The sequence below is a fragment of the Procambarus clarkii genome, chromosome 80 (genome assembly GCF_040958095.1).
Source record: "Procambarus clarkii isolate CNS0578487 chromosome 80, FALCON_Pclarkii_2.0, whole genome shotgun sequence".
In the NCBI taxonomy this organism is placed as follows: domain Eukaryota; kingdom Metazoa; phylum Arthropoda; class Malacostraca; order Decapoda; family Cambaridae; genus Procambarus; species Procambarus clarkii.
Window position 1 is genome coordinate 16508263 of NC_091229.1, and position 15658 is coordinate 16523920.

Below are 15658 nucleotides of genomic sequence, written 5' to 3' on the forward strand. Positions count from 1 at the left end.
CGGAGCTCAACCAATCAGATTCGCTCCTGATCAAGTGATAAATGGCTTTGTACGGCAGTCAGTCCTCATAAACAATGGGCAAATGGTCGTTAAAATGTGGTATTAGTTAGAGAGAATGTTAATATTTGTGAATGTGTCCTCTGTGTCGGCCGCAATCTGGACGAGGATAGGCTGTGGACGGGTTGGGGTCAGCCGCAGCCTGGACGAGGATAGGCTGTGGACGGGTTGGGGTCGGCCGCAGCCTGGACGAGGATAGGCTGTGGATGGGTTGGGGTCGGCCGCAGCCTGGACGAGGATAGGCTGTGGATGGGTTGGGGTCGGCCGCAGCCTGGACGAGGATAGGCTGTGGATGGGTTGGGGTCGGCCGCAGCCTGGACGAGGATAGGCTGTGGACGGGTTGGAGTCGGCCGCAGCCTGGACGAGGATAGGCTGTGGATGGGTTGGGGTCGGCCGCAGCCTGGACGAGGATAGGCTGTGGATGGGTTGGGGTCGGCCGCAGCCTGGACGAGGATAGGCTGTGGATGGGTTGGGGTCGGCCGCAGCCTGGACGAGGATAGGCTGTGGATGGGTTGGGGTCGGCTGCAGCCTGGACGAGGATAGGCTGTGGACGGGTTGGGGTCGGCCGCAGCCTGGACGAGGATAGGCTGTGGATGGGTTGGGGTCGGCCGCAGCCTGGACGAGGATAGGCTGTGGATGGGTTGGGGTCGGCCGCAGCCTGGACGAGGATAGGCTGTGGATGGGTTGGGGTCGGCCGCAGCCTGGACGAGGATAGGCTGTGGATGGGTTGGGGTCGGCCGCAGCCTGGACGAGGATAGGCTGTGGATGGGTTGGGGTCGGCCGCAGCCTGGACGAGGATAGGCTGTGGATGGGTTGGGGTCGGCCGCAGCCTGGACGAGGATAGGCTGTGGACGGGTTGGGGTCGGCCGCAGCCTGGACGAGGATAGGCTAAGAATTTTTCCACCTGAGTACCGTAAATAAAACAAATTACCAACAATACTATACCACTTAACCCACCTTATCCGAGCTCCTACTATACATAAAACTACGAAATATATTTGAGATCAAATAATATTTGATGAAATACCGATTTTTGATGACTCAGTTCGGAAAAAATGAATGAATGTGCACTTGGAAACAACTGCAGCACGGTCGACCATGGGGATAGGAAGGTTGGAATCAGCTGCAGCACGGTCGACCATGGGGATAGGAATGTTGGAAACCACCGCAGCACGGTCGACCATGGGGATAGGAAGGTTGGAAACAACCGCAGCACGGTCGACCATGGGGATAGGAAGGTTGGAAACAACCGCAGCACGGTCGACCATGGGGATAGGAAGGTTGGAAACCACCGCCGCACGGTCGACCATGGGGATAGGAAGGTTGGAAACAACTGATAATTCTTAACACTCTTGATTCCAAGAAGGTCATAATGAATATAGCATCCCAGATTAAAGTACCTTTCTCTTATAATTATGATTTTGTTCATAACAGAAGATATGCCTTATGTTTTAGCAAGCTTCCGTTCACTAGATTCAGTTTTTAAAACTGAATGTTTACCCCAAAGACCATGGCTTCCAGGGACCTTTCTCCTCACAGGACATGGGGAAGAAGGGAAGTTTCCCTTGCGTTGATTCCTGGGATCAAGGTCCACGCGGCCCGGTCTCTGACCAGGGTTGCCCGGCAAACACATACTATAACAACACTGTGTCAAAAGCTGGTGTCTTAATACCTGGTAACCTCCCTTTGAAATATTGCATCCTTGATCATATCAATTAGCTTGGTTTTCACTATAGCAATAACCTCCAGATCATTTTATCTGATCCTTTCTTTTATTTCCACTACTTTATTTATAATTCCATCTGCATTGGTATATTATATCCTAAGGGTCTTTTGTAAACAGTGTTACCTGAGTTTTCAGAGCACTCCTGTTTATGTTTCAGCTCATGTGAGTTACAAATGGGATTTAGATGATGTAATGCTTGTGATGATTAATTGTGATTTAGTACAAAGTTAATGTAGATTCAGGTCTTACCCACATCAAGTCATTTATTCCCACCTAACGAGATAGTAAATGGCTCAGAGAATGTTAGGTGTTATGAAGGTAAGTGCAAGAAAAGAAAACTAGAAAGAGAAGGGTGGGCAGACTGCATAAATATGCAGTCTGTCCACCCTTCTCTTTCTTTCCTAATTTGTGTTGCTTGATCACAGAATTCTATTAAACCTGTGAGGCATGATTTACCATCCCTGAACCCATGTTGGTGGTGCGTTATAAAGCTGTTTCCCTCCAGATGTTCTACGAGCCTTTTCCTCACGATCTTCTCCATCATCTTGCATGGTATACAAGTTAAGGAAACTGGCCTGTAGTTCAGTGCCTCTTGCCTGTCACCCTTTTTGTATATTGGGACTACGTTAGGTATCTTCCAGCTTTCCGGAAGGTCTCCTGTTTCCAGTGACCTGTTATACACCATAGAGAGTGGCCCACTTAGTGCCTCTGCACCTTCTTTTAGTATCCACGGTGAGATTCTGTCAGGCCCAACAGCCTTTGTCACATTCAGCTCCAACAGATTCCTTTTGACCTCAAATTCCTCCAAGGTTGCTTGGTTTGCCTCCTCCTCATTTAGTGCAGGGGGCTTCTTGTTCTGTTGTGAAGACCTGGAATCTCTTGTTGAGTTCTTCACACACCTCCTTGTCTTTCTCTGTGTATCTGTTCTTCCCTTTTCTCAGTTTCATCACTTGTTCCCTCATTGCTGTTTTCCTCCTGATGTGGCTGTGGAGCAGCTTTGGTTGGCTCTTGGCTTTACTCACGATGTCATTTTCATACTGTCTCTCTGCTTCCCTCCTCACCCTGAGGTACTCATTTCTTGCCCTCTGGTATCTCTCCCTGTTCTCTGGTGTTTTACTATTCCTGAAGTTTCTCCATGTTCTTGTACATAAATTGTACTCAAGTTATGTGTGTGTGTTTACGTTAGCTAATATCGAGGTTCCCACAAGGTCCAGCTACCTCCTGGGTACCTATTTACTGCTTTGGAATTAGATATTTACAAAATACATATTTACTATCAATTACAGACTCACTGAGGATTTATAATTACCTTTGAAGACGGTCGGAGGATCTCCTTGGCCGCTGACTGGGACAGTGGCCATTAACCTCTATGATATCTAATGCTCACCAGTGCACTAATAACTATTAACAACAGTGCATTAATAACTACTTATTAACTAATGCTATAATATCTTAATTGAATAATTTATATTTTTCTTTCCATAAAATACATATTTATGACTAGTTAGAGGCATAAAGAGCATATATAGTTAGCAAGACGGGCGTGCCAACAGAGATATTTCCTGATCCGGGTCATGTAGTTGTGAAAACGGGTCTTATATACGATTTACACCGCGTTACGAGTGCTTGGGGGGCCATCTTGGCGGGAAGTTGTGTTCGTAAGAAGATCAGCATTCATAAACAGTTTGTTGAATCACGACGTGACGGCCAAGAAGGCTATAAGAAGTCAAAGTATATGAGAACTTGCGTAACTGCTTCACAAATCTGATCTAGCACACCTCTCTCTCTTTCTCTCTCTCTCTCTCTCTCTCTTTCTCTCTCCCCTTCCTCCCTCCCTCTCCCCCTCTCCAGTTTTTAACTAGGACTAACTAGGGTCTTAGTTAAAAGACTTAGTTAAAAGTTACCAGACTGGGGGTCTGACGGCAGAATGGACAGCGCTCAGGATTAGTAGTCCTAAGGTTCCGGGTTCGATCCCCGGCGGAGGCGGAAACAAATGTGCAGAGTTTCTTTCACCCTGATGCTCCCTGCACACCTAGCAGTAAATAGGTACCTGGGAGTTAGACAGCTGTTACGGGTTGCTTCCTGGGGATGTGTAACAAAAAGGAGGCCTGGTCGAGGACCGGGCCGCGGGGACGCTAAGCCCAGAAATCATCTCAAGATAACTTCAAGATAAGGTTCACAAGGAATGGCAAATGACGTACATTTGTGAATTCTAGGGTTTTAGGGAATTCTAGGGAATTCAAATAGGTTGCCAGTTGGTTACCCATTTGCAAGCCTGTTCGGGTTGCAATGTGCAATGTCTAGTTATCATCATCATCTTGTATCATCATCATACTCAGCCGCAAATGTGACCGGCCATCTCCTACCCCAGGTGGAAATCGCTGAAAGTTGGTGATTGATGATTCTTGCAGCAGTTGGCATTTCCTCCTTTCTGTATGTAAAGGTTAGAGTACAGTCATCAGCATAGGCTTGAGCTTCAGGAATGAGATGAAGAAGATCGTTGAAATAAACATTCCACAGCAGAGGGCCAAGCACACTACCCTGTGGAACGCTGGCACCAATTGAGTGGCTTCCGGATTCTGCTTCATTGAGGACTACCCTTAGAGTCCATACTTGAAAGTAGTCATTTATTAACACTAAGCTGGAACCTGCGATGGCTTAAGCTTGAAGCTTCGCCATTAATCCAGAGTGCCAGACCCGATCAAAGGCTCCTTCTATATCTAGAGCAACAAAAACACAGCTGATCTTGGTCTCATCCAGTGACTGATGCCACTTAGTGGAGAGATTTAGCAAGAGATCAGCAGCAGATCAGCCTTTTCTAAAACCACACTGTTGATCACATACTAGCCGATGATGGCCAAAAAAAGATATCATTTGATGAGCGATTAATGATTCTAGGATCTTGCCAGTAATGGAAAGCAGTGACACTGGTCTGTAGTTCAATACTACCTCTCTCTCTCGCTTTCTCTCTTTCTCTCTCTATCTCTCTCTCTGTCTCTCTCTCTCTCTCTCTCTCTCTCTCTCTCTCTCTCTTTAAAATATTGAATCATAAATTAAATTATTTCAATTATTATCAACACCAGCGAACACTAACATGACACGTCTCTCGTCTTCATGCCAAACTAAATACTCTCGTAATTGTACTAAAAGTTTTAACTCACACATATATTTGGAATCATTTACAAAATGATTTTGCGTTCGAGAAATAGTAATTTTCAGATTAAAAATGGGCACTGCAGGTTACGATAGGATAGTCAGGGAACCGTCCAGCTTGAAGGGCTAGGATAGCCACGGGTCATCCACTATTATATAGGATAGCCACGGACCATCCACCATTATAGAGGATAGCCACGGACCATCCACCATTATAGAGGATAGCCACGGACCATCCACCATTATATAGGATAGCCACAGACTACCCAACATTACAGAGGATAGCCACAAACTACCCAACATTACAGAGGATAACCACCAACCACCCAACAATACAGAGGATAGCCACAGACCATCCAACCTTAAAAGCTTATAGCGATATACTGCTTGCAAAATTTCTCCAGTTTAACGCTCAAACAAGCACAAAAAACCCACACTCTTTGATGCAGAGCAGCGCGGCGTTGCAATCATATAAGGGCCAGTATATAATCATATAAGCAATCATATAAGGCTTTGAGGGCCATAAATTGAAAAAAAGGTGGCCATTACCCCTTAGCCACCCCATTCAGCGTGGGAAGGTAATATTGAGGAAAGTTCTGAACCTTTTTTTTGGTGGGGTTAGGCTTCGGAAGTTCGATTATCACTACGTGAAAAAGCAGCGGTTTTTGCCTAACCTTGAAGTGTCATTATCTAGGTAACTCAACTAAGTTACAGGGGCCAGATTCACGAAGCAGTTACGCAGGTTCTTACGCACGTGAACATCTTTCCTCAATCTTTGACGGCTTTGGTTACATTTATTAAACAGTTTACAAGCATGAAAACTCCCCAATCAACTGTTGTTATTGTTATAAACAGCCTCCTGGTGCTTCGGAGCTCATTAACTGTTTAATAATTGGAAACAAAGCCGCCAAAGATTGAGAAAAGATGTACAGGTTCGTAAGTGCTTGCGAAACTGCTTCGTGAATCTGGCCTCAAGAGTCAGTAATTATTAGGCCTCTGTAGCGTCAGTATTCTGGTGGGATTCATTTGTCTAAACCACTGCAGTTTTTACGTTTGGGTCGAAGTGTCTAAAATTTAATGAGTTGGGTACTGGAACCCAGTTAGGCTTATCAACCCCCCCCCCAAGCCCTGTTAGGCTTATCAACACCCCCCCAAAGCCCTGTTAGGCTTATTAACCCCCCCCCAAGCCCTGTTAGGCTTATCAACCCCCCCCCAGCCCTGTTAGACTTATCAACCCCCCCCCCCCTAACTCTAAGCTATCGACTGACCCTGTACAGGATGCCATTCACAATAGTTGCCTAATCCGCCTGTTTACAGAGTATCTATTGTGAAGATCGTCAATTGTCACGAATTCGTATGTACTTAGCTTATATATAGAAGTATACCGACAAGTAAGAAATTCTTTTACAAAAAAATGAAGCTAAAAAACCAACTTAAATATTCCTAGGCCTAACATAGCACACATATGTACTATATTAGGCCTAGAAAGGTTTGGATAGGTTAGTTTAGTGTATCAAAGCAACACAAGTCAAAAATATTTTTCCGGTTTGTCCAAATCCGCTCAACACAAAAGTACCAATTTCAAAGTGGTCAAAAGTGCCTATTTCTACTTTATAATTTCGCTGTACGTCGGAATATGTATACTATTGTGCTCATCGTTACTTATAGTAACGATAGTAACGTAATATACTTATAGTATATTACTATATGAATACTTATAGTATATTACTATATGAATACTTATAGTATATTACTATATGAATACTTATAGTATATTACTATATGAGTACTTATAGTATATTACTATATGTACTACGAAAACCGGAGGATTGGCTACCTAACTCCCAGATACCTGTTTACTGTCACCTGAGGCACACAGCAGCAGGATAACGAGGGGCAGCGCATACCATACTGACAAACTTCCTGTTATCCTGTTATCCTTCAGCAACTTGTACAAAGTTCCCTTCCGAGCGCTGTTCCTCTGTGAGACATGTTATCGAGTATGCTGCCCCGGCATGGAACCCCGACCTAAACCAGCACAAAACTAAACTAGAAAAGGTTACAAAATATGCGACAAGGCTCATTCCTGAGCTAAGGTGATTGAACACTGAAGAATGACTGAGGGAACTGGACCTCACTATACTAGAGGAAGGATGTAATAAGGGAGACATGTTGACCACATACAAGATACTAAAGGTGATATTGACAAAGTAGATATAGAAGCAATGTTCAAATTAAGGAGGGAGGGGGAGAGACTATCAGGAGGAAGCGCCAAGTCATTACGACTATATATAGTACTTAGGAAGGCGTCAGAATAAGGATTTGGGACGGGGGAAGGATGGGGGGGGGGGGGGGGAGGAAAGGAATGGTGCCCAGTCACTTGGACGGTCGGGAATTGAACACCGACCTGCATGAAGCGAGACCGTCGCTCTACCGTCCAGCCCATTAATGAACAGTTAAATGAGAGGACATAATTGAAAACCGGGAACACAGATGAGTCACAGAGATGTCAGAAAGAACTCTTCCAGTCTCGGAGTCGTAAATAAGCGGAACGGACCAGATGAGAAAGTTGTCGAAGCCAATTCAATACACAGTTTTAAATGTGAATATGATAAGAAAACGAGTGAAAAGAGTCACTACATCAACTAATGATGGTCGGAAGGCGGGGCTTCAGAGCAGATGCTCGACCCCACCAGGTCAATTAGGTGAGTACACACACACGCATACGAACATAGGCTAATGGAACTAAATACCACCACTCTCGAGGATAGAAGGAATAGAGGGGCTATGATCACAACATACAAGATACTAAGATAATGCGGTGAAGGATAGCCTCTTCAGACTGAGAGAAGCAGGACAAGAGGACACAGGTGGAAGCTGGAAACACAAGTGAGCCGAAGGGCCGTAAGCCAATACTCGTACCCTGTACGGGGAGTTAACAAGTGGAATGATCTAAGAGAGGAAGTTGTGAAAGCCACCTCCATCCACAACTTTAAGGCCGTATTCGACAAAGAATTTGAAAGCCAGAGTTGTTAAGATGAAACGTATCAGATACAAGGCTAGCAGGCGGGGTATGCAGAGCTAGACCCCACTCTCTCTTAGACACTGATAACCACACACACACACACACACATACACACACACACACACACACACACACACACACACACACACACACACACACACACACACACACACACACACACATACACACACACACACACACACACACACACACACACACACAAGCTGACTCCATACACAGTTTCAAATGTAGATATGATAGAGCCCAGTAGGCTCAGGAATCTGTACACCAGTTTAATTGACAGTTGAGAGGCGGGACCAAAGAGCCAAAGCTCAACTCCTGCAAGCACAAATAGGTGAGTACACACACACACACACACACACACACACACACACACAAGGGGGGCCTCGCGGCTGAGTGGACAGCGCTCTGGGGGTCGTAGTTCTATGGGTCCGGGGTTCGATCCTCGGCAGAGGCAGAAACACAATGGGCAGAGTTTCTTTCACTCTGGCTCTCCTGTTCACCTAGCAGTTAATGGGCACTCGGGAGTTAGACACCTGCTAAGGGCTGCTTCCTGGGGACGTGTGTGTGCGCGTGTGTAAAAGAAATGTATGTAGTAGACATAATAAAGGAAAAATAAATTGGATAGAAAGGCGAGGTCCAAGAGCTAGTAGCTCAATTCTACAGATACAAAAAGTAAATACAAATAGTAAACACACACACACACACTAGCAAAAGTCAGAACATCATTCAGGAACCTAAATAAGGAGGCACTCAGATCGCTGTACACCGCCTAATGAGAAACCAGTCTTAGAGTATGTCGAACAATCACGGAGCCCCGTCTAAAGAAACACATGAGGAAACTGGAAAAAGGTTCAGAAGTTTGCTAAGAGGCTCGTCCCAGAATTGCGAGGGATAAAGAGACTGAAAGAACCAAACATGGCGACGCTAGAAAAGAGGAAAGAGAGAGGGGACATGATAGAGACGTATTAGAGGGATTGACAGAGTGGGAAAAAGAGGAACTGATCATAATGAATACCAAGAGGGCACGAATGGAAGCTTGAGACTCAGACGAGTCTTAGAGACGCTAAAGAGTTTTCATAAAAGTAGTGGGAAAAAGGAATGAGCTAAATGAGCAGGTTGTAGAAGCAAACTAAATTCATAATTTACAAACAAAGTATGACACGGAAATATGTCAGGATCGAGTCAATACATCAGACGACCAACGGGCAGAAGAGCCCGGTCCAAGAGCTAATTCTCGACCCAGCAGACACAACAAGGTGAATACAAACATATGATTACACAGATTAATACAAAAAAAAATTGCAATGAAAAATATCACACCACACCAGTAGTCCCCAGAGGCCCCTCACCACCACAGTACTCACCACAGAAGCGCTCATCAGAAGCATCAGGACAATCAGGATACCAGTCACACCAGAGAGAGGCGGCAACACACTGTCCACTATGGCACCTCACAGAGCCGGGCCGGCACGCCTCCTCCTCTGTGGGGGACAGCACCTCTATATCAGAACGCAGTATGGATAGAAAAGTCTTTCTAATTATGTATAAGTTAAACAGTGTATTATTGACAGACTTGCAACTATTTGTATGTTTCAGCGGGCATCATAGACGGGAAAGTGTTAGTAACTATGCGCGAGCATAATTGCAAATACTTTTCAACCTATAATGAGCACATAGTTATGGGAAGAAAAGTAACCTGTTTCAACATGCTCTGACAAGACCGAAACAGGTTTCAGTACACTTAGAAAAGACCAAAACAGGTTTCAACACACTTAGAAAAGACCAAAACTGGTTTGCACACACTTAAATAAAACCAAAACAGGTTTCAACACACTTACAAAAGACCAAAACAGGTTTCAACACACTTAGAAAAGACTAAAACAGGTTTCAACACACTTAGAAAAGACCAAAACAGGTTTGCACACACTTAAATAAAACCAAAACAGGTTTCAACACACTTACAAAAGACCAATTAAGTTTCAACACACTTAGAAAAGACCAACTAAGTTTCAACACACTTAGAAAAGACCAAATAAGTTTCAACACACTTAGAAAAGACCAAATAAGTTTCAACACACTTAGAAAAGACCAAATAAGTTTCAACACAGAAAAGACCAAATAAGTTTCAACTCACTTAGACAAGACCAAAACCGGTATCAACACGTTCTTGCCACTTACCACACGCAATTTCATCAGTCTTGTCGAAGCATTGAAATTCGAGGTCACAGCGGCCCGTCTTGTCGATGCACTGCCCACTCAGACACTGCCACTCACTACTGCTGCACTCAGGACGTTCTGATGGGAGAAAGAATGGCTCACATGAGAGTGCAGAGAGGAAGGGCAGATTATTAATTAGTATCTGATAAGGATAGTGATGAAACTAACGGAATATTTGTAATTGAGGTGAAGAGGGAAATCATTCGCGCACTCAGGATGTTATGCTGGGTTACTGATTATGTATATGCACCTAATCAGAATATATTAGTAGCATAACAGATCATGTTAAAAATAAATAAATTGAACTTTACTATATATATATATATATATATATATATATATATATATATATATATATATATATATATATATATATATATATATATATATATATATATATGCAATTGACGATCACAAAACACTGATCATTTTATGCGGAAAATCCACAGAGAAATATGAAATGAGGTGAACGTTTCGGCTTTGTTAAAGCCTTTGTCAACACCAGACTGACTCAGTCAGTCTGGTGTTGACAAAGGCTTTAACAAAGCCGAAACGTTCACCTCATTTCATATTTCTCTGTGGATTTTCCGCATATATATATATATATATATATATATATATATATATATATATATATATATATATATATATATATATATATATATATATATATTAAATGAAAGCAGCAGAAAATCTGTACACAGGGAAGGGAAGTGAATTATCAGGGGTAAATACCAAGCCATTACGACTATGTAGCACTTGGAAAGGGTTAGGATAAGGATTTGGGATGGGAAGGGAGAAAGGAATGGTGCCCAACCACTTGGACGGTCGGGGGGGTTAAATGCCCACCAGCACGAAGCGAGACCGTCGCTCTACCATCCAGCTCAAGTGGTTGGGCAAACACATGGGACAAAGAGTTCTCAATCTCAAACATAAGTCATAATGTCAACTAAAGATGGTTGCCTCCGAAAGCTCATTTGAAGCTAATTGAGATTATTCTTGATGCTCTCTCAATTTGGCATTTTAGTCTATGACCCGCCGAGGTCCGCCATTTTGATAATTGGCTCTCATATATGGGCCAAATAACATTCTTTTTAAATTATGTTGCGACAATAATCAGAACATTCCACTAGTTGATCAGTGCATTCCACTAGTTGATCAGGTCATTCCAATAGTTGATCAGAACATTCCACTAGTTGATCAGGACATTCCACTAGTTGATCAGGTCATTCCACTAGCTGATCAGGTCATTCCACTAGCTGATCAGGTCATTCCACTAATGCCCAGCGAATTAGCGTGCACATGTTTCACTCAGTTTAAAGAGAATTAACTAAGAAGAATACAGAACACGGACAAGCTTTCTTGTCCATGTATTCCTCACAGTATTTTGAATGTTGTGATCATGTGTCCTCATACGTTTCTATCAAGACAGCTTGGTTCCTTTATGGTAAAAACCTTATTGCAAATGTTTGTACATTTCCAAGATTATTGTTGTGCTTCACGAAATGCTAGTTCCTTGCCGTCGCTGCATATTATAGCACTAGTCTCACGTAGGTTATGACAGTATTCGTTACCGCCCTTCTAATGCTTACCAGCTTCCCACATGCAGCTGGTGTCATCTGGTTTAGGTGTTTGGCATTCCACATCACGTATGGCCTTGTCTTTAAGGTATAAACTCCTACTCCAGAGAGCTGCATGTACGTCCCTATGGCAGCTCATGCAGCGAACGAAATGCTCCGGAACAAATTTGCAAATTGTAAAACTGGTGAAACATAAAAATTGTGGCAGATTTGCAACAGAGTTCCAGAATGTGGTAAAAAAGTTCTCGATTAATTAATTATTTCCGTTTATTTTATGTTGAATAAATGAATGTCAACTGAGCTGATTACCTTGCTGGGTGAGAGTGATGGTAGGGTGAGAGCGATGGTAGGGTGAGTGTGATGGTAGGGTGAGTGTGATGGTAGGGTGAGTGTGATGGTAGGGTGAGTGTGATGGAAGGGTGAGTGTGATGGTAGGGTGAGTGTGATGGAAGGGTGAGTGTGATGGTAGGGTGAGAGTGATGGTAGGGTGAGGGTGATGGTAGGGTGAGTGTGATGGTAGGGTGAGTGTGATGGTAGGGTGAGTGTGATGGTAGGGTGAGTGTGATGGTAGGGTGAGTGTGATGGTAGGGTGAGTGTGATGGTAGGGTGAGAGTGATGGTAGGGTGTGATGGTAGGGTGAGAGTGATGGTAGGGTGAGTGTGATAATAGGGTGAGTGTTATTATAGGGTGAGTGTGATGGTAGGGTGAGTGTGATGGTAGGGTGAGAGTGATGGTACGGTGAGTGTGATGGTAGGGTGAGTGTGATGGTAGGGTGTGATGGTAGGGTGAGTGTGATGGTAGGGTGAGTGTGATGGTAGGGTGAGAGTGATGGTAGGGTGAGAGTGATGGTAGGGTGAGAGTGATGGTAGGGTGAGAGTGATGGTAGGGTGAGGGTGATGGTAGGGTGAGTGTGATGGTAGGGTGAGTGTGATGGTAGGGTGAGTGTGATGGTAGGGTGAGTGTGATGGTAGGGTGAGAGTGATGGTAGGGTGAGGGTGATGGTAGGGTGAGTGTGATGGTAGGGTGAGTGTGATGGAAGGGTGAGTGTGATGGTAGGGTGAGTGTGATGGTAGGGTGAGTGTGATGGTAGGGTGCGTGTGATGGTAGGGTGAGTGTGATGGTAGGGTGAGTGTGATGGAAGGGTGAGAGTGATGGTAGGGTGAGAGTGATGGTAGGGTGAGGGTGATGGTAGGGTGAGTGTGATGGTAGGGTGAGAGTGATGGTAGGGTGAGGGTGATGGTAGGGTGAGTGTGATGGTAGGGTGAGTGTGATGGTAGGGTGAGTGTGATGGTAGGGTGAGTGTGATGGTAGGGTGAGTGTGATGGTAGGGTGAGTGTGATGGTAGGGTGAGTGTGATGGTAGGGTGAGTGTGATGGAAGGGTGAGTGTGATGGTAGGGTGAGTGTGATGGTAGGGTGAGTGTGATGGTAGGGTGAGTGTGATGGTAGGGTGAGAGTGATGGTAGGGTGAGTGTGATGGTAGGGTGAGTGTGATGGTAGGGTGAGTGTGATGGTAGGGTGAGTGTGATGGTAGGGTGAGTGTGATGGTAGGGTGAGTGTGATGGTAGGGTGAGTGTGATGGTAGGGTGAGTGTGATGGTAGGGTGAGTGTGATGGAAGGGTGAGTGTGATGGTAGGGTGAGTGTGATGGTAGGGTGAGAGTGATGGTAGGGTGAGTGTGATGGTAGGGTGAGTGTGATGGTAGGGTGAGAGTGATGGTAGGGTGAGAGTGATGGTAGGGTGAGGGTGATGGTAGGGTGAGTGTGATGGTAGGGTGAGTGTGATGGTAGGGTAAGAATGATGGTAAGGTGAGCTAATGTGATGGTAGGGTGAGCTAGTGTGATGGTAGGGTGAGGGTGATGGTAGGGTGAGTGTGATGGTTGGGTGAGAGTGATGGTAGGGTGAGTGTGATGGTAGGGTGAGCTAATGTGATGATAGGGTGAGCTAGTGTGATGGTAGGGTGAGGGTGATGGTAGGGTGAGTGTGATGGTAGGGTGAGTGTGATGGTAGGGTGAGTGTGATGGTAGGGGGAGTGTGATAGTAGGGTGAGGGTGTTGGTAGGGTGAGTGTGATGGTAGGGTGAGTGTGATGGTAGGGTGAGTGTGATGGTAGGGCGAGTGTGATAATAGGGTGAGTGTGATGGTAGGGTGAGAGTGATGGTAGGGTGAGAGTGATGGTAGGGTGAGAGTGATGGTAGGGTGAGAGTGATGGTAGGGTGAGGGTGATGGTAGGGTGAGTGTGATGGTAGGGTGAGTGTGATGGTAGGGTGAGTGTGCTGGTAGGGTGAGAGTGATGGTAGGGTGAGTGTGATGGTAGGGTGAGTGTGATGGTAGGGTGAGTGTGATGATAGGGTGAGTGTGATGGTAGGGTGAGTGTGATGGTAGGGTGAGTGTGATGGTAGGGTGAGTGTGATGGTAGGGTGAGTGTGATGGAAGGGTGAGTGTGATGGAAGGGTGAGTGTGATGGTAGGGTGAGTGTGATGGTAGGGTGAGAGTGATGGTAGGGTGAGTGTGATGGTAGGGTGAGTGTGATGGTAGGGTGAGTGTGATGGTAGGGTGAGTGTGATGGTAGGGTGAGTGTGATGGTAGGGTGAGTGTGATGGTAGGGTGAGTGTGATGGAAGGGTGAGTGTGATGGAAGGGTGAGTGTGATGGTAGGGTGAGTGTGATGGTAGGGTGAGAGTGATGGTAGGGTGAGTGTGATGGTAGGGTGAGTGTGATGGTAGGTTGAGTGTGATGGTAGGGTGAGTGTGATGGTAGGGTGAGTGTGATGGTAGGGTGAGTGTGATGGTAGGGTGAGTGTGATGGTAGGGTGAGTGTGATGGTAGGGTGAGTGTGATGGAAGGGTGAGTGTGATGATAGGGTGAGTGTGATGGTAGGGTGAGAGTGATGGTAGGGTGAGTGTGATGGTAGGGTGAGTGTGATGGTAGGGTGAGAGTGATGGTAGGGTGAGAGTGATGGTAGGGTGAGGGTGATGGTAGGGTGAGTGTGATGGTAGGGTGAGTGTGATGGTAGGGTAAGAATGATGGTAGGGTGAGCTAATGTGATGGTAGGGTAAGAATGATGGTAGGGTGAGCTAATGTGATGGTAGGGTGAGCTAGTGTGATGGTAGGGTGAGGGTGATGGTAGGGTGAGTGTGATGGTTGGGTGAGAGTGATGGTAGGGTGAGTGTGATGGTAGGGTGAGCTAATGTGATGATAGGGTGAGCTAGTGTGATGGTAGGGTGAGGGTGATGGTAGGGTGAGTGTGATGGTAGGGTGAGTGTGATGGTAGGGTGAGTGTGATGGTAGGGGGAGTGTGATAGTAGGGTGAGGGTGTTGGTAGGGTGAGTGTGATGGTAGGGTGAGTGTGATGGTAGGGTGAGTGTGATGGTAGGGCGAGTGTGATAATAGGGTGAGTGTGATGGTAGGGTGAGAGTGATGGTAGGGTGAGAGTGATGGTAGGGTGAGAGTGATGGTAGGGTGAGAGTGATGGTAGGGTGAGGGTGATGGTAGGGTGAGTGTGATGGTAGGGTGAGTGTGATGGTAGGGTGAGTGTGCTGGTAGGGTGAGAGTGATGGTAGGGTGAGTGTGATGGTAGGGTGAGTGTGAAGGTAGGGTGAGTGTGATGGTAGGGTGAGTGTGATTGTAGGGTGAGTGTGATGGTAGGGTGAGCTAATGTGATGGTAGGGTGAGGGTGATGGTAGGGTGAGGGTGATGGTAGGGTGAGTGTGATGGTAGGGTGAGTGTGATGGTAGGGTGAGGGTGATGGTAGGGTGAATGTGATGGTAGGGTGAGTGTGATGGTAGGGTGAGTGTGATGGTAGGGTGAGTGTGATGGTAGGGTGAGTGTGATGGTAGGATGAGTGGTGATGGTAGGGTGAATGTGATGGTAGGGCGTGAT

The 15658-nt window shown here is 45.6% G+C and overlaps 1 protein-coding gene across 1 annotated transcript in view; it reads right to left on the bottom strand.

The window, feature by feature from the left end:
• LOC123746243 (G-protein coupled receptor GRL101) overlaps window positions 1–15658 on the bottom strand; it is a 172761-nt gene that overhangs the window by 111608 nt on the left and 45495 nt on the right. Inside the window, exon 9 of the mRNA XM_069315055.1 lies at window positions 10164–10280. Coding sequence (XP_069171156.1) covers window positions 10164–10280 — 117 coding nt within the window. The remainder of the gene's footprint in view (window positions 1–10163; window positions 10281–15658) is intronic.